The following is a 19,274-nucleotide window of genomic DNA, read 5'->3' as shown; positions in this document are numbered from 1 at the left end:
GGGCAAAAATTTAGATGTTGTTTACCTTGATTGACAGAAGGCATTCGATCACACAGGATTCGTTCAACATGATAAACTCTTGAGGCGTTTTCATACGAGACTGGGGGCAACTTGCTGATTTGAATAGAATCATGGTTAAGAGGTAGGTCGCAACAAGTTATGGTGAACTGGGAATTCTCTGGTTGGAGAGGCGTCACAAGTGGAGTTCTTAAAGGAAGTGTCCTTGGCCCCATACTCACTTTTTATTGATAAACTCGATCAGGGTATCGATGGGATTGCTAGCAAATTTGTAATGAATGAATGAACGCCAGAATTTTGTCACTGGATATATCCAGTTGCAGAGATCTCTTCCAGCCCAGCTTCGTGGCAAAGTCTGGAACACTTTATTTTGTGTCAAATAGAAGAAGAAAAACATATAAAATTTTTACAGCATATTTCCCCCGGACAATTGGGTACTGTCGTGATTAAAAAATTTTGCGGTGATTATAGACGAGATGGGATTGGGAGTTGGAGAAAAGTTTCGGGGTTTAGTTAAGATGGATGAATGTACACATATTAGGATGGAGGTATGTTTTAAAAGCAATTGAGGGCCCTCCCATGCCATATCATCTATTATCTTACACTTGCCATATTATATACACAGGATACAAAAAAAAAGAAATGTGAAACTTAATGTGAAATTTCAAAAAAATAAATATATATATATATCCATCGGAGCGAGTCATCTCGCTTAACACCTTATTGGTGAGCAAATGGGTTTGATAACTTGCAGACTAGAAGACAGTAGAAAATTTGCAGATGATGTGAAGCTAATGGGGGTAATTGAGAATCAAAGCGATAGGAAGTTGCTCCAGACCAACTTAAACACAGGGGTGGAAAATGAAAATTTGATTTTTGTAGCAGCATTTATCGGTTTTGTAGCACTTTAAAATTTTGGCAATAAATAAAATAGTATTTATAGGCTTATACATATATGCAGTAGCGTACCCAGAATTACTTTTTACTTCAGAGAACAGTGTTATCTCAGCTCAGAAAAAGAGGGGGTGTCCCCTCCCTAAGGTACAAAATACAGAGATTTCCTCTAGAAGAAATAATTATTTTTTTAAATTTTTAAATCATAAAAAAATTTCGAGACACTTTATTTATATTTTTACATTCTCTACAATATCAACAAATGGGAGGCTAATATATAGTATTTTGGATTTCAAAAATGATTTGAAAATTGATTTAGCTTGTAGACTTGATAATCACCAATTTAAAAAAAATCACTAAAAAGGATTGAAACACTCATTAGAAAGGTAATTATTATTCTTGTTTTTGCCGCTAATGCAAGTCTGATTAGTGCTTTTGTTCTCTTCAGTTTCGAGCATTTTTGAACATTTGATCTTGCTTCTTTTACCAGAATTTACCCATTTCATATTTAAAATGGTAAGTGTTTCTTTTTAAGTTCGCTCTTGATCATTATCTCAATTTGATTCAACATACTTTGAGATGACTTCTTTTCCCGAATCATTCTTAGAATATTTATTTGAAAAATTCTCAGAAATTTAATAGTGATTAAAAAATGGAGACTTATATTATTTTTGATTTAAACTACAGAAATAAAAACTATAGAATAGTGATTAAACTATTAGAACTTTAAATGGAATGATTTTATTTTCACAAAAAATTCAATTCGAGTACATCTGTTTTCACTACCTATTTTTAACGGATTTGTGATTGCTCCATGGGTTTTATTTTCCAGCATCATTAACAGATTATTTATTATTAAATCATTAACCGACTCACGGTTTTAGGGTGTTGAGAAAATTAACTTGAAAAAGGTTCAGGTAATTGTCACAAAACTATAAGAATATATAAACTTCGAAAAAAATCCAACCATTTTTCCTTCCCCGTACAAACAGCGGAATATCGGATTTAGTGTTGTGTGGTTTAAAATTTTTGTTCTGTTCACTGTTCAATGCTGCTTTGTAGGAGAGGAAAAGAAAAGGTGTGTTCTCTCATAAAAGGATTCAAACTAAGTACAATACTTGGCTTTTTGTGCGCTAGTCTTTTTTTCCCATTTCTCTGCCAACGTATTTCTTACTTTTCAAGTAAAAATCTGGGCAAAATGAAACTGAATACATGAGCGCTGATTTGAACTACTATCAAATTATTTTACTTAAAAATTTTCGGCATGCCATATAACATGAGAGCTTTTTGGATGTTGTGGTCTTGGCCACTTAATAGGATCACAGCATTCAGCTGAAAATCAATGGATTTTCCGAATAAAGTTGATATATATATATATATTTTTTCCTAAATCAAATTTTTTTAAAATATTAATTTGTCTCGTTCTTCCTCAGAAATAGATTGAATCTATGCATTATCTTGTGTTCATAAAACTTTGAAAAGAAAGTATTTTACTTACATAGTTCCTGAATTTTATTACTCTTTGCCATCTGATATGAATTCAACTGTTCATACGCAGGGCCACAACTAGGGGGGAAGCAGACGGGTCTCGTGCCCCGGGCGCTGGCCCAAAGGGGGTGCAAATTTCACTATGAAACCTCTCCTTTACCATTACAAGGGGGCGTAAAAATGTGCACTTGCCCCGAGTGACCAAGCATCTAGCTGCGGCCCTGTTCATACACATGTATAGAAGACTAATCAAATTTTACCTTCTTGCAATTACAGTACCGACTTTGAACAATATTTCTGATTCTCTCTGAAATGTTTCATTTCCTTCTTTCCCCCCCCCCCCACCACACTAACACCCTCTTTCGTAATCTACACTCATGTCCATAAATTAAGGATAATGCCAGCTCCGGCAAATAAAGGTTCAGAAACAAAACAAACATTACTTATTCATAAAGCCCATTTATTAAACAAAAGATAAAGAACAAAAACGATGGTGTATGTATGATACAATTTATGAAAACTACGGTTTTCGCTCCCTGGAGCAATTGTAAAAAATATCGCCTTTACAAAAAATTACTATTATTACATGGTTGGTATGAAGGTTAATATATTGTATGTCTTCCATGCGATGAAATACAGTCCATACAACGCCTAGGCATACTGAGTATCAAATTATTGATCTGATCTTGGGGAAGATCACTCCACTCAGCAAGCAATGCTCTCCGAAGTTCCGGTACACATGTAGGAGGTGGTTGACGGGCTGCAACTCGTCGGCCAAGCATGTCCCACCCATGCTCTATCGGATTCAAGTCAGGTGAGAATGCTGGCCATTCCATACGGGTTATACCCTCAGATTCAAGGCATTCGTTTAAGATGTTTGCTCGGTGAGGACGGGCGTTGTCATCCATAAACACAAATTCTGCGCCCATGGCACCCCTAAACAAACGTACATGTTGTTCCAGAATGATGTCCCGATAAATTTGGGCTTTCATGGTTCCGGTTTGAACATGCAGATCTGTTCTGGAACCCAGTATAATTCCACCCTAAACGAGCAATGCTGCACCACCGTAACGGTGTCGTTCAATGATGTTGTCTTGGTGGTAACAGGTACCTGGCGTTCTCCATATGAAAGTCCGACATGAATCAGACTGCAAGCTAAACCTAGACTCGTCGGAAAACATCCCACAAGCCCACTGTGACGATGTCCACACTGCATGTTCTCTACTCCAGGCTAATCGCTGCCGACAGTGAGTTGCCGTGAGCGGAACACATCTGACAGGCCTGCGAGCATATAGACCAATATCTCCCAAACGTCTGTACACGGTTTGCCTTGAAACTGTGGTACTCGTGGCTGCAGATAGCTGACGAGACAGGTCGGATGCTGAGCTCCGTCTGCTTCTTTTCACAGTTACTGCCAAATACCGGTCTTCATTCTGCGTTGTAACTCGGAGGCAACCTGTACTGTAATGTCTACTGACATTTCCGTTATCTTGGAATCGTTGTCAAAGCCTAGAGATGACACTTTTGGGCAATTCCAAGTTCCTTGGATACTTCCATCTGAGTACGCCCACATTCCAGGCAGCCGATAATTCTACCACATAAAAAATCATCCACATGCTTCCTCGGTGTCATAACTATTCGCTTATGGCACTGAGCGCCTTACAGAACTTTTGTGAACAATTTTAATTCTTTGCCACCATTCCTTATATACCCCCCCCCTCTTACACTCTCATCATTGTGACGTACTATCGACATCATCTGGTGGCTTCCTGAAATTTGCATATTCTTGCAGATGTGTGTGATAATTCTACAGGTGAAATTTTTACTTTAGATTTCGATTTCCGTGTGATTCTGAATTATCCTTAATTTATGGACATGAGTGTACATTATGAGATATACCTATACAACTTACGTTACTGAAATTTCTAATTAAAGTATATACATAGATATATTCACCTTGTCCGTTTTACTTTGATGCACCTTCAGCTCTCTGCCTCATTTATTTCAATAATGAATTGTTTTTCTAATTGCACTAACACTGTTTGCTTCAAAATTTTTAATAATTTATTTTTTATTTATTTATCATCTTCCTTCAAACAAATGCAGTTATTCATTCTAATATTAAATATTCAACTGTTTCTATTCACTAACATCCAGTAAGAGCCACCATTATGGGCTCCGTGGATATGTATAATCTATTTTCCTGGTAAGAAATAAGAAATTAATAAAAAATAAAGATATTCAAGAATTTTCCAGAATCCGTGAATCAAATTCATCGCCATTCCGGAAAATACGGATATTTTCAGCATGCTGGTCTGCCTCACTGTTTCTCGGCATGCCAGCTAATGTGGGGGAGTACAGTTATTATTTTACTAAGAAATTAGTTTTTCTCACTAATTGAATTCAATTATTGTGGCCGTTTTACATCCAGGAGCTGAACCGTTTATGATCGTTAAATTTCTTCCTAAGTACATTATTGTGCAAATAAATGTTATGTTAGGTTGTTTGACCTCAAGACCTTTCTATTATGTGGACAATGGTGCTATTGGAAGAGCTGTAGCCAGAAATTTCTTGCGGGTTGGAGGAAGGGAACTGACAGTGCAGTACTTAGTCAAAAGATTCCACAATGTAAAAGTAAAATTCTGGCATTTAGGGTTATGACTGGCAGTGTGGGTGGAGCCAGGCGGTGAAGTGAGTGCTCGAGTACCTACAGTATTCTGTACCACTGATGTGAGCACCCCCAAAATTCATTCAGGGATCAATAGTTTCCCAGTCAAGCACCCACGGTTTTGTAACTTTTCCGATGTATCTAATGGCTGGGCCACCAGATCACAATAAATGGAATAGTTTACCCCCGGAGGTAGTAAATTGTAACACAATTGGCACGTTTAAAAACAAATATGATAAACATGTTAGGGTAAATCGAGAAGATTAATAGCATAAGTATTCTTATGGGCATTGTATAATATTTCATCATGTATATATATTGTTTGTAATTGCATTTTTAATTGGGTTGCTGTATTTTGGAAATATATGACATCCATATTTCTTTTGGGCATCTTTTTCTGAGCCACCTCGTTGGGCATTTTGCCTATTGTGGTATGGTATTTGTAGAAAATTTGTCATTCCCAAGGTTATTAGGGGGGGGGACTACTTATTGTCACATTTACCTTCATAATAGCCATCCCATATAGTGGCTGCTGCCTTATCCATTCCCCCAACAGCGAGGATCGCAGCTTTTTAATAATGTGAGCTTCAAAGAATGACAGATGTTATCGACAAGTGGTTCACGATAAAAAGGAATTAAAAAAACTAGTCAGACGCCTTTTGTTCAAGAAATTACTGATAAGCAAATCTATCTACAATGTGCTCAAAGAACAGCACAGTTTAGATTGTGACATTTTACCTATCCAGTCTACATAGACATTTTGCAAAAGATGTCTAAACACAAATCTGTAAGTTTACTTAAGAAGCAGAAGTTGCTTAAAAATACGATCCTCTTCTTTCGTGCAACAAGAGAGAGGCTGCCTCAACATTGGAAACCATGCAGCCTACTTTGTATAAAATTCTGAAAAACAGAACTGAAATTCAAGTTGCTGTGGCTGTATCCTGTAATCTTTCAACAAAACGCAGGGTGGGGGGAAAGCAGCTGATATTGAAGCTCTCCTTCAATGGTTCCACAATGCAAGAGAAAAGAATGCCAGTATTAATAGAGCAATTTTGTCAAAGAAAGCTGAATTATAGTTAGTCAATACAGGGATTTTCACTTGCCCAATGCTGCTTCCAATATCCTCCATATCTAAGCCAGCCATGCTGTTGGCCATCTTGATTCAGTCAGCACAATGTCCAAGATTTTTCAGGGCACTTGGCCCCATAACTATTGATTCATTTCCAGTACAATGGCTTACAGCAGAGTAATATCAGTGGATAACATGTTTATTTCTTGGATAAAGTGCACAAGATAAGCCAGATACGGCGTAATTCAAGTACTACGTCAGGATCGAGGGGGGGGGGGGAATTTCGTATTTGCTGACTTTTGATGACAAGGGGGTGAGGGGGGTTTGAAGGTTGCTCACGTCATCAACCACCCCTTTTTGAAGATATGAAATATTCTAAGCTGCTGGCAAAATTTTTCTGATGGAGGTGGGGGAGCCAGTGTTGTGCTGACGAGAGGGGGGGGGGTCAAAAATGGCTGAAAATCTGCTTCCATAATACTTGAATGGCCCCTAATACATTAAGATAATAAATGCTAATAAAAATATCCAGACTATATTCTAATGAACCTCCAATACACAATCAACTACTGATCTATGGATCTACTATTTGGAAAATTTTACCGCACGGCTGCTAATGGAATACAATAACGATTATACAGGAATTTCGGCAACCGAGGTCATGCCCATGATAAATGATTGCCGATAAACGCTACGAAAACGAAGTCGCGTCTTTGCCAGTTGCTTAAATGCGGTCACAGAGACTTTTCTTTACGGCTGCTCAATGGAAATGACTACGGCTGTTCTCTATGGCTGTTTTCCCTAACGACGACGGTAATCATTGACGCCACGACAACGTGAAAGCTCGCGTAAAATCTAAAATATAGTAATTTTCTGCACAAATCCGGAGAGCGGGGGGGGGGGGAAGGATGAAAAATCCGGAGTCTCCCGCCTAAATCGGGAGAGTTGGCAGGTCTGTATATGTACTAATTATCACTTCAAGAAAACTCAAATTAAACAAATATTATCTCTAACTTGATAATTACACAAGTTATAAACAGAAATATAACATATACTTCATTTGAGCAAAAATACATAGAAATATATAATACTTTCAATCTAACAATTTCATTAAAGAGTTTAACTTTCTCCTAAAGCATTGGTCAACTTATCGGAACACCATCAGTTTTTTTTTTGTATGAACCATGTGTAAACAGCTTTGTCCAGCTTTTCATTCTCTGCCCCTTTGTTTCCAAAATGGCTGCAAAATTTTCTATTTTATTGCAATTTTTTTAAAATCACTGATGGTTGCCACACTTAGTCCATATTCAGCTGCAAGTTTTCTCACACCATCACCTGCTTTCAATCTTTTCACAATTTCCACTTTTTTTTCTACGTTTAAAACACAGTGTTTTGATTTTGTCACCATTCTGCACTTGAGAAAGATGAAAAGTGTGGACACTACTAAAGCTAAAGAAAGATGGAAAAATATCTGTTTTTAAACAAGCTACGAAAGATACCCCCCGACAAAACTGTGATGAGAACTGTTTTGTTGTCAAGAAGACTCTTGGCACACCCACAAGATTAAGATGAATTCATAGACGAAAAAAAAAAAAGATGACAGCTAAATCTGATCCTATTCACGCATTTGTTTGCTTGCCAATCGTTTATAACTACATACACTGTACCCAGATTTGCCATTGTTTACATCTGTAGCTCACAGGTACGGTATGTACAATTGTTTGGAAGTGGATTATTGTACAATGGAATGAAGCTATCGAGTTGGGAGATAAGAGGATAAGACAATTGAACAACCAACGTTATTTGAACCCAAAATTGCAGAAGAACCATGGCTATACGCGTTTCGGAACTATAGGAAGTTCATTCATCAGTAGCAGAAACAAAACATAAGAAAAATAAAAGAAAAATATCGAAAAGGTACTCCTTATAGCGGGAGTTACTCACTGTTGTAGACAAAAGAGTCAAATTCAAAATGAACCGGCAACAAGAGCAGAGGAGGACTGAAAAAAGAAAAATGGCAGAGCCAATCGCAAACAAGAACGTGATAGTGATGGAGAAGAATAATTATTGTAGAAACTGTGTGTGTGTGTTGCCAGATTTTTGAGAAGGGTGGTGTGCTAGTTAGGTCGTTGACCAACTGGTTTGTGTTTTTGTTGATGTGGAATGATTCGAAGAAGTCCAAGTGAGACGGTGAGGGGCATTTTTGAATGATTTTCGCAGAAGAGAAGTCAAATTTATGGTCAAAGGACCAGCAGTGTTGGGCTATGGATGAGCGGTTAAAGTCTCGGTTGGTTACGTATCTTCTATGCTCGTTTAAATGGTATTTGAGGGCACATTTAGTTTGGCCAATATATGATAATCCGCATTGGCATGAAATGCTGTAGATGCCCCAGTTTTTGAGTGGGTCAATGGGATCTTTTAGTTTAAAGAAGCTAGTATTTTAGCTAGTTTTAGTTTAGAGAAGACAGAGGTGAAAACCACAGAAAAATTGTATTTTCGAAGGATTTTAGCGATGCGTTGGCTGGTTTTTGGGAAGGCAAAATGATCAAGTTTTTGTGTTCAAGTTTAGGCTTGGTTGCGGAAGTATTTTTAATAAGTTTGCAGTGTAGATAATCAATGAGAGAGGTGTGGTAGCCACGATCTACTACTATTGCTCTTAGGATATTCAGTTCAGCATCAAGTAGCGTTGGTGAAGAGCAGATGTTAATGGCTCGCTTCACGTATGTGTAGAACGGTGCATAATTTTGTGCCAAAGGATGCACAGAGAGGTTGTGAGGGGGTAGAGAAACAGCAAACGGTTTGCAAAAGACAGTGGTAGACAAAGTTTGCTCTCGTGGCGAGTGACCAATACGCCCAGAAATGCAAGTTATTGTTTTCTTCCTCTATAGTGCATTGGATGCAGGGGTCAATGGAATTGAGGGTATTTAAAATATGGTCAATGTTAACATTACGGTCGAGAAGGATGAAGCAATCATCAACATATCTGACGTAAAAAAGGAAATAGAATTTCACGGAAGAGTTTTGTTTCAAAATAGTGCATGTAGATGTCACTAAGTACAGGGCTGAGAGGATTTCCCATGCCAAGGCTTTCAATCATGTGATAGAACTGTTTGTTGAAGGAGAGTATTTTGGTTGAGATAGACCAGAGTAACATTTAACAGTTCAGAATTTTCAAATTGGGAAAAATGGAATTGGGTTAGTATAGTCTGCAGACCTCGAAGAGCGTCTTATACAGGGACATTCGTGAAAAGAGATTTTAAGTCAAATGAGGCCATTTTTGTGTTGAGGGGGTTGAAGGTATAGAGTTTCTGTGCGAATTCGACTGAATTTTTCGTAGTGTGTGTGTTATTGTAAGAGAGTGGTGAAAATATTGAGACAGGGTTTTTCACAAGGTTGTAAGAGGCAGTGCCAATATTCAAGACTTGGTTGGTGTGGAATGTCGGGTTTGTGGACTTTGGACAGTGTGTAAAACCTGGCGCAAAATGCAACCGATGGGGGCGAGAGATTTTTTCATGGTTTGAGATAGAATTTGACAAGATTTAATGGCTGACTGAACTTGCCCGTGGTAAGTTCATTCAAGCTGGGGTCTTTTTGTATGCTGTGATATGGGCCATTATTTATTAGAGTTGAGGATTTTTCAACATAATCCGATCTATTCATGATGACTATTTGCCCTCCTTTGTCATGATTGGGAATGGCAGGGCTTAGCGTTGAAATCTGTGGTGTCAACGATCAGTTGTCATAAAACCTCTTTTTATGTAGGTGCCAGAGAACTGAACTTGAAAGCTCTTTTGATGGGGGCAACTAATTGCGTAGCCGATGGTTTACGCGGGACAGAGCAAGTTATTAAATTTTAGGGCACTGAGCTCCTGGTCATTGATTTCAACTTTCGATAAATTAATTACAGCATTGTTGTTAACCTTGGGGAAGGGGAAATGTTTAAGAGTAGCATGCTTATGTACGAGTTTGGAAAATTTTCGTTGGTTGAGACATTCTATGGTTAGCTACAGATTGCATAGTTCTTGTCCAAGACCTATTGTCAATAGTATTCCAGTTATCAACTGTGTTGGAGAGAGTTATATGGAGATCAAAAAGTTCATGTTCAATGTCGGAGATTTTAGTGCGACAGTCTTGTATGAGAGCTCTTAAAATAGCAAATTTGGAGTTACGTAGTGCTTTAACGATCCTTGGCGAGTCTGTTAAATTACATTGTAGGGCAATAAAACTCGGAACCAACTTCTTACTTTTACAATCAAGGAGAAAATGAAGGTGTTCAAGAAATCTGTTTTTTAAGACAGAGATTGGAAAATCTGTTAATTAGGGACATAGGCCTATTCAGTCGAAAAATACAAACGAGCTGTACGAACGAGCAGAAAAAATATTAGTGTGCACCATGTGCTAGCAACAAGCAAACAAAATGGCGGTACGAAGGAAAATGGTAGAATGAACGATGAGAATTGAGGTGAACGAATACAAGCACACAAAAATACAAATACAATATGGAAATAAGAAAAAAATGAAGAACATGACAGGCGAAAAATACAATATACGACCCATTGACGTGAAAAATAGAAAATGAATTACCTTTTTGGTTAAAAAAGACAATTGAACAACCACCTTTATTTGAACCCAAAATTGCAAAAGAACCATGGCTATACACGTTTCAGAACTATAGGAAGTTCCTTCATCAGTAGCAGAAACAACACATGAGAAAAATATCGAAAAGGTACTCCTTATAGCGGGAGTTACTTGCTGTTGTAGATAAAAGAGGATACAAGTTTCAAGAAAATACCAACTGTAGAACATCATTGACTATAGAAAACTGAAAATGAGTTTGGTTGAGAAGGTGTTCGGTTGACCGAGTTGTTCGGAAAATTAATGTTTGGATAATCAATTTCCTACTGTACTAAGTTTGTTTGTTTGTACCGCTGCAGTTTCACTGTGATTGGCTTTGTATTTTATTCATTTGAGGGAAGAGAGTAAAGTGGTAGGACTTTTCTTATTACCATTTTTTAAAATTTCTTTCAAGCTCATCATCTAAAAGTCTTGTCAGGGCAGATTCCTCCCCCCCCCCCCCCAAAGGACATCATACAAATACATCTGGCTCATCGTCTTGTGTAACTGTATGCTGTTGATTGTTCGTGAGTAGAGCTCAAGGGCGTAGCGGGGGGGGGGACTTGGGGGTCTGCCCCCCCCCGAAATGTGAGAAAATTACCGAAAAAAAAGAAAAAGATGGCCAAATCCATTGTTCTGTCACTTTGGTACCCCCCCGAAATGAAAGTGCCCCCCCCCCCCGAATGAAATTTCTGGCTACGCCCCTGGTAGAGCTCCTATAAATACCTTCTATAGGTCTCTTAATTCTGAGGATATGCCATTTAGCAAACACTTATTACCTTATGAGGTGGCCTCCTAGAGCTTTGTTTAAGACATCTTCTGAGAAAATTGGGTACAATGCTGGAACCTATTCTGGAAAGACCACTAAGCCTAGGAAGTAATGGCTGAAGTTTGAGCTCCTAGAAGTGCAGTGTTATCTATAGATACCTTAGCTGGGCTTGCACAGCTCAGAGAATGGAAAAAGGTGAAAAACTACTTTGAGCTTCTGAACTCTATAACAACCAAGCATTCCAAAGGGGGTTCTAGAAGAGTAGTTACTTGAAAGCAGGTAAAATAAATAAAAAACTGATTTTAACACTTACTCACTCACATCTTCATTTTCTTCAACTCTTTGAACAATCTCTTTATTTTCAGTTTGTATCTCTGCTTCAATTTCATCAAGTTTTTGTTCAATTTTCTTCCGCATGACAACAGCACGACTTTCATATTCTTTTTTTTTGCATGGCGAAATATCCCTTATTTCATTTAAGCTAGGAATAGTTGATTTATCTTCTGTTATTGGAGAACCACCAGTAGTAGTTCCATCCATCAAGTCTGCCATGATTTCAGTTCTGTTTGAAACTGTTGTGCTATTTAAGCACCTGAAAAAACAGAGTACCAAGCATTCATATTAATTTTGGTGAGAAGTATATTTTAATTTTAGAAAGTTTCCAACAATTTAATCAAAAAAGAATAACTTTGCCCGAAACTATAGAAGAACATTGACGTGATGAGGTCAAATCACAATTTACAAAACACTGATATATGTTTTGTAATGTGTCTACAATGATGTCTACAACAGCACTTCCCAAGTTATTAACAGAAATCTGGCAACAGTAAATCCAAATGCTGCCCCTTTCCTCTCCAACAAACAATTCTTAGCTTAAGATGTCTGCCTCTGCTCCATTTGCAGCTGAAGATGTCTGCTTCCGCTCCATTCGCAGCTGAAGACATCTGCTTCGGCTTCATTCATGGCTGAAGTTGTCTGCCTCCACTCCATTTGCAACTTTCTTTCTTTCAAACCAAGCACAACTCAGGTCTATCGCCATGGGCAATTTACGTTGGGTTTTTGACATGATAAGCATCAAAAACTGGTTTAAACTGTCAAAAACCTAAATGAATGCTTTTGAATAATATTTTGAACACTATAGGTATATAACATGGTGAAAAAACTTACTTTTTTGCATATATTACAGTGTAAATAAAAATTATAAACAACATATACACGTGATAAAAATTATACAATGCCCATAAGGAATACTTATGGTTGTCTTATCCTAAGTATGGATAGCTTCTCGATTTACCCCAACATGTTTATCGTATTTCTTTTTAAACGTGTCAATTGTGTTACAATTTACTACCTCCAGGGATAAGCTATTCCATTTATTAACAACCCTATTAGAGAAAAATTCCCTGCGACACCATAAACTTGCATTGTCCCTCACCAATCGATACTGGTGTCCCCTTGTAAGAGCAGTCGATTGGCGGTGTGCTAAAAGTTCATGGTCCATCCTATCCATCCCATTGAAAATTTTGAACACTTCGATCATATCTCCTCGACACCTGCATTCATCTAATGTAAACATATTCAAAAAAATGAAGTCTCTCTTCATAACTCAAGGCCCGTGTACCAATAAGGACATGCGTAGTTCTTCTCTGCACCCCTTCAACCAAGTCTATGCCCCTCTGTAGGTATGGTCTCTTGTTATTTTGGATCTGTTAATATATCCTTATTACTAATGATGTATGTGAATGTACGTAATTATAACCAGAGTTCAATTTAAGACAGGCACATATTTAATTGAGATTTAAGCACTTAAAGTGAGAGACAGCATCTGTTGCTGTTCAGACACTAGCGGCTAAAAATCCGACATTCCCTGGTGAACTTGGCCAATCACAGAGGAGCGGGAGTGAGTTATTCTCGAACCGGTCGTTACTTCGTGTACAATACTTCGGAAACTGTTCGGAACTTACAATGCGCAAGCGCGTTCTCCTAATTTTGTAATATTTTGCGCTCTTTTCTCATTTTTTTTGGCTCTCATCTTTATTTTTTTCATCAATATTTTCTACATAGTTCTCTTTTTTTAATCAATTTCCTATTGGTTTGGGTTCACGTACTTGAAGTTAATTGATTTTTCTTTTATAATTATTTTTCCTACATTAAAAGTACATTTTCCTGTAATTTTTCCTACATTGTGTATTTTCCTGTAATTACTTTTCCTACATTGTGTATTTTCCTACGTTACATGTACCTTTCTGTTCTTATTTTTCCTGCATATTAAGTACATTTTCTTGTAATTATATTTTCTACAGTAAGTATACTTTCCTGCAAAGATAGATAAAAAATCTGAAAATCCTCTTCTTGAGAAAATTCTATGTACACCTATGCTTTCCTGTAATTAACTATATGTTTAATTTCTGTCCACCCCTTTTAAATATGGATCAATAGAATTAAAGAAATCTTTGGGATGAAATAAAATAGAATTTACAATGTCTAAGTCTCTTCGCGCATGCCGTTTCCATGATTTATTCAATGTGGGGAAAAAAAGGAACCAAAAAAAATGATAAAGCTGTCTAAATTCATTAACATTCGAGCACTTTCAAAGTGGTTTACTACAATTTCTGCTTGTATTGCTGAACTTTTGTGACAAGCTTATGACTTTTGAATTTAGAAAACTAATCATTTCCACAACCCTTAAGGTTTTTCTTGACTTGGCACACACTGTGGATACAACACATCCTCAGACCAATATTTTGGGATTAGCTCATGGTTAGTGGTAAGTTATGAAAAGTTGTTTTAGCCCCACTGTTTGAGATTCTCAGCTCAAGTTAGTTTTTCAATTTTAAGGTGCAAATCTAAGCCAAACTCCCATTTAACCCTTTAAGTGGTTTTTGAAATTTTCCTGATCAGCATTATAATTGCCACATTTGAAATTGCAAAACCTTGCACATTACGTGTGTGGCTTTCTATGAAGAGAACCCTTTTTGTATTATTTATATATTGAGCATATACACTGCTGGCCACCGTAAATGCAACACCCTGAAGGAAGCATGCAAATAATATGAAATTTACAACATGCATTAGCGGAGGTGAGATATGCAAATGATTAGAATTTCAGCGCAGATGCACATCACACGCGCCTGTGGCGCCACTTCAAAGCGCTATTTAAGGCTTGGAGATTTCGACGATTTGAAGTACAGCAATTGTGTTTTTCTTGTGGTTTTTTCAAAAAAACGATCAATTATGCCTCGTAGAAAACAGCGATCATCTTTTGATCAAGTATCCGAGTTCGACAGAGGAAGGATAGTGGCCTACCGAGATTGTGGATTATCTTTCAGGGAAATCGGTAGTCGTGTTGGAACAAACCAAACAACTGCAATGCGGATATGTGATCGTTGGATGCAAGAGGGTACGACGGACCGACGTATTCGATCACATCCACCTCAGTGCACCACTTCACGTGATGACAGGCATATTGTGCGTATGGCAGTGACGGATCGCTCAGCCACATCACGAACCATAGCACAGCACATTCAGTCTGTACCGCATCATCCAGTGTCTGCACAGACGTCTTCGCTGCCAATGGTGCGATGAAAGAAGGATGTGGACGGCACAATGGAATGAAATTGCCTTTACTGACGAGTCACGCTTCTGTCTGCAACACCACGATGGTCGGATTCGAGTCTGGAGACACCGGGGAGAGAGGATGCTGAACAGCTGCATTATGCACTGCCACACTGGTCCTGCACCGGGTATTATGGTATGGGGCGGTATTGGATATCACTATCGCACTCCTCTAGTATGCATTGCCGGTACTTTAAAAAGCCAGCACTACATCTCCGAGGTGTTGGAGCCAGTTGTCCTTCCTTACCTTCAGGGCTTGCCCACAGCCATATTTCAACAGGATAATGCGCGACCACACGTGGCACGCATTGTCCAAAGGTTCTTCGTCAATCGCCAGATTGAATTGCTTCCCTGGCCAGCTCGCTCTCCGGATCTTTCGCCGATAGAAAACATGTGGTCCATGGTTGCTCAATGATTGACCCAGATTACATCCCCAGCTGCCACACCAGATCAACTTTGGCAACGCGTGGAAGCTGCTTGGTCTGCTGTACCCCAAGAACACATCCAAAGTCTCTTTGAATCAATGCCGAGGCGTGTGGCAGCGGTGATCTCCAACAATGGCGGCTACTCTGGCTATTGATTTTGGCAGGAACCACACTTCACAGAAGTCTATAAATTTAATCATTTGATGCTTGGTCAACATGTTATCTACAAAATAAATATTGTTGCGATATCTCTTGTCTTTCTTGGTGTTGCAATTTGGGTGGCCAGCAGTGTATTTCTTTTTTTTTTCTCGCTTCTTCTTCTTCTTATCTAACCTAGAACAATAGCTAACTCTGCCCACTAACAGTTGATTGGTTGGAGGGGAATGGAAAACATTTTATTGTAAAAACAGTTTCACTGCATTTTTATAGAAGACAAAATATTTCGGGGTGACAGAAATAAAGCAGATCAGGTTTGACAAGATATCTCAGGATTGCCACTGAAAGGGTAAAAAAGGTCTCTTTGGGCAGAGCAACAGGGTTTATAATACTAAAAATTTAATTCATGATCATGTTTATTTTTAATATTGTAGAATCGATTCTGGAATGTCTTATTGATGGCCTTATCCTCTCGGCTGTTAGAATAATTGTTTATTCTACAGTTTATATCTGTTTATCTACTGTATATATATGTTTATCTTCAATGTTATAGAATGTCTGTGATCTCATATTGATTTTGATGGTCTGATCGTCTATGCTATATCAGGAAATTGCTTATTCTATAATGCATAAAAATTCCAAACACCACGTACATCTGCAGAGTATTACAGAATACTATGAAAAATAGCATTTTCAACCTATGGAAATACAAGCAGCAATTAAAAAAAAATTTTAATTTCAAAATATATAAAATCATGTTTATTTCTAATTGGCTTTGGGACTGTGACATAGTGTGTGTAACTTTGTTTATTTATGTTAAACGTCATTCAATAACATATGACTTAATAAAAAATTTTGTGTTCAAAATTTTTTCCCTCTCACTGTGTATAATTATTTGTACATTTCTATTATTCTCACAACCGTTCAAATATTACGTAAGCACCAATAGGGAAAAATAGGGTTTTATATTTGCTTTTAATAGTAAGGAAGGAAGGGATTGGAATGAAGATTATCTAAGCATTTGGATGAGAACATATTGGCATGGCTTTATTCAAATTGGGTTTGAAGAAAATTGAATATATCAGTTTATCGAGGATATATAACTACAGTACTTTGGCTAACAATTTTTTTTTTCATAGTTTTTCTGTCTTGGCTAATGAATGCGATTAATGAACATTTTCTTTGATACGAATGCAAGCAATGACATAAATCAGCTGCATCATGAGATGAATTTAAGCTAATCATTGCCAGAATGTCACTAGAGCATTGATTTACTCACATCCCCTTTTTTGTAATCTTTTCTCCAGATGTACCAAAACACAAATGGATGGGGGACACCTACACACTCGACTGTGTTAACACTGGCTTAAGCAGAATAAAGCTGGTGTTTGTGTGCATAGTTTAAAATAAAAAGATCTGTTACTGTCCACTTTTATTGTATCATCGAGAACATAACATGTTGAATCAGCGTTATCTTCAGGTCTGTCTAGTCACAAAAAATTCTCTCGCGCAGTCCCCGCACTTGGCGACCGTTGGCCACAGTCTTTGGTGAGCCGCCGCACACCCCCCCCCCCCCAGCAGCGAACTTACGGTTCGAAACGGTCCGGGAAATGGACAGTTCGTCCGGAACGTGTTTTTCTTGTCTGAGGAACGGGAGGCGTAAGTAAGGTAATTCTTGTTGGTGACGGACTGGAATCGTTCACGTCTGAAGCCAGGAAGGCGGGTTTCAGTCTGTCCAGAGAAACTGTTCTTTTTTTTCCACGGACATCGATATCGAATGTCTTTTCACGTCGTTGAATCACTTGAAATGGTCCGTCATATGGAGCTTGAAGCGGCTTTCGCACTCCATCGTGCCGAATGAATACGTGTGAGCAGTCTTTCAAATGAGGGTGGACGAAAATACTTTGTGGTGCATGACAAGATGTTGGTCGCGGTCGTAATTTTGTAAAATGTTCTTTGATAGTCTCAATAAGTTCTTTTGATGATGTTTCCCTCGGAGTGGGATCGAATATTTCTCCGGGAAGTCTGAGACTAGTGCCGTATACCAATTCCGTGGTGGTAGCTTTCAGATCTTCTTTGAAGACGCTACGGAAACCGAGTAATATAGTGGGCAAAGCAGTACACCAGTGTTCTGTGTTATAGGCTTTGATGGCAGCTTTGAGGGGTCTGTGTAGCTCCTCTACGAGGCCATTTGCTTGCGGGTGATATGGTGAGGACCGTATTCGTTGAATTCCTAGTACTCTTGCCAGTGCTAGGAAGAGGGAGCTCTCGAATTGACGGCCTTGATCGGTTGTGATTTTGGATGGCACCCCAAAGCGAGATATCCATGTTGCGTAGAATGTGCGAGCTACAGTCTCGGCGCTGATGTCTGGAATCGGGACCGCCTCCGGCCAACGTGTGAACCTGTCGATCATAGTTAGACAATAGGCATTGCCACCAGAAGGAGGAAGAGGATCAATGATATCAAGATGGATGTGATCAAATCGCTCAGTTTGGTCAGGAAATAAACCTAATGGGGTTTTCGTGTGTCGTGTTATTTTGGACTTTTGACAAGGTATACATTGTCTGGACCAGTTATTACAATCTTTATTTAATGAAGACCAAATGAAGCGAGTCCGAATCAATTTAGTTGTAGCTTTAATTCCTGGATGGGAAATATTATGGTCTCGAAAACCTGCTTACGAAACTGTTCTGGTATGTATGGTCTAGGTGTAGTCTAGATCTGTATCTTATACTCCTATAAATTCTCATTTATAGCTCTCACAGCTATTCATTTTAGCGTTTGGTCAGTTTTTATCGTCTTTATAACATTCCTTGGTATTTCAAAAAACAAACTTGGTATTTTAAATTTTGAGCCATACCTTTAATAAATCAAACAATATTCCATAGAAACTTATGGGAAATTGTGTTTCAACAAACAAAGGTGATTCTGGAGCAAATTTCTTCATACAGTACTGTATCCTCATTCAGAGCTGCAACTAGATACTTTGTCACCCAGGGCAAGCTGGAATTTTGGCGCCCCTTGCATGTAGAGGAAGCAGTTAAAGAGTGAATTTGGAGCCCCTTCTGGTTCAGCACCCAGGGCACCAGACCCGTCTGTCTTCCCCCAGTTGCAGCCCTGTCCTCATTTCCAACCAAATCTAATACAGTATCTCATACTACTAAAGACATAATTATCAAAAATTTCCTGTTAATTGAGCATTTATCGCACTGATATAGATTTTTAATAGAATCATTTTTCATCCTTTTAATCAAAGCATTGATATGTGATTTGGAAAATGATGTATCAGTACTTGGACCAGATTTTGATCACATTTGACATTTTAATGAAATGAAACTCACAGGGAACTTAGATATGCTACACATACTAGTAAACAGCTCAGCAAACCATGCATTGAAGATTATTGTTTAGATGAAAGGGGTTTTGAAACCAACTCGATGCTCTTCTGGGCATTCAAAATAATGTACATGCACTATTAAGGAATCAAAAATTTATTCTTTTAGTTTTGCTGGCAAAAGATGTTAGTAAAATATTATAAAGCACAATGGCAATTGATGGTT

General features: G+C 38.2%; 1 protein-coding gene across 7 annotated transcripts in view; it reads right to left on the bottom strand.

The window, feature by feature from the left end:
- Positions 1–19,274, bottom strand: part of LOC149084773 (guanine nucleotide exchange factor for Rab-3A-like) — a 199,237-nt gene that overhangs the window by 143,287 nt on the left and 36,676 nt on the right. For all 7 annotated transcript variants that reach the window (XM_089232509.1, XM_089232508.1, XM_089232511.1 and 4 more), the window contains exon 2: positions 11,831–12,109. In XM_089232509.1, coding sequence (XP_089088635.1) covers positions 11,831–12,069 — 239 coding nt within the window. In that variant the 5' untranslated portion in view covers positions 12,070–12,109. The remainder of the gene's footprint in view (positions 1–11,830; positions 12,110–19,274) is intronic.

Source organism: Pholcus phalangioides, unplaced genomic scaffold (genome assembly GCF_987345545.1).
Source record: "Pholcus phalangioides strain wild (caught in Gottingen) unplaced genomic scaffold, Ppha-v1.0 ptg000007l_1, whole genome shotgun sequence".
NCBI classification, from domain to species: Eukaryota; Metazoa; Arthropoda; class Arachnida; order Araneae; family Pholcidae; genus Pholcus; species Pholcus phalangioides.
This window is presented reverse-complemented; position numbering and strand designations above follow the sequence as displayed.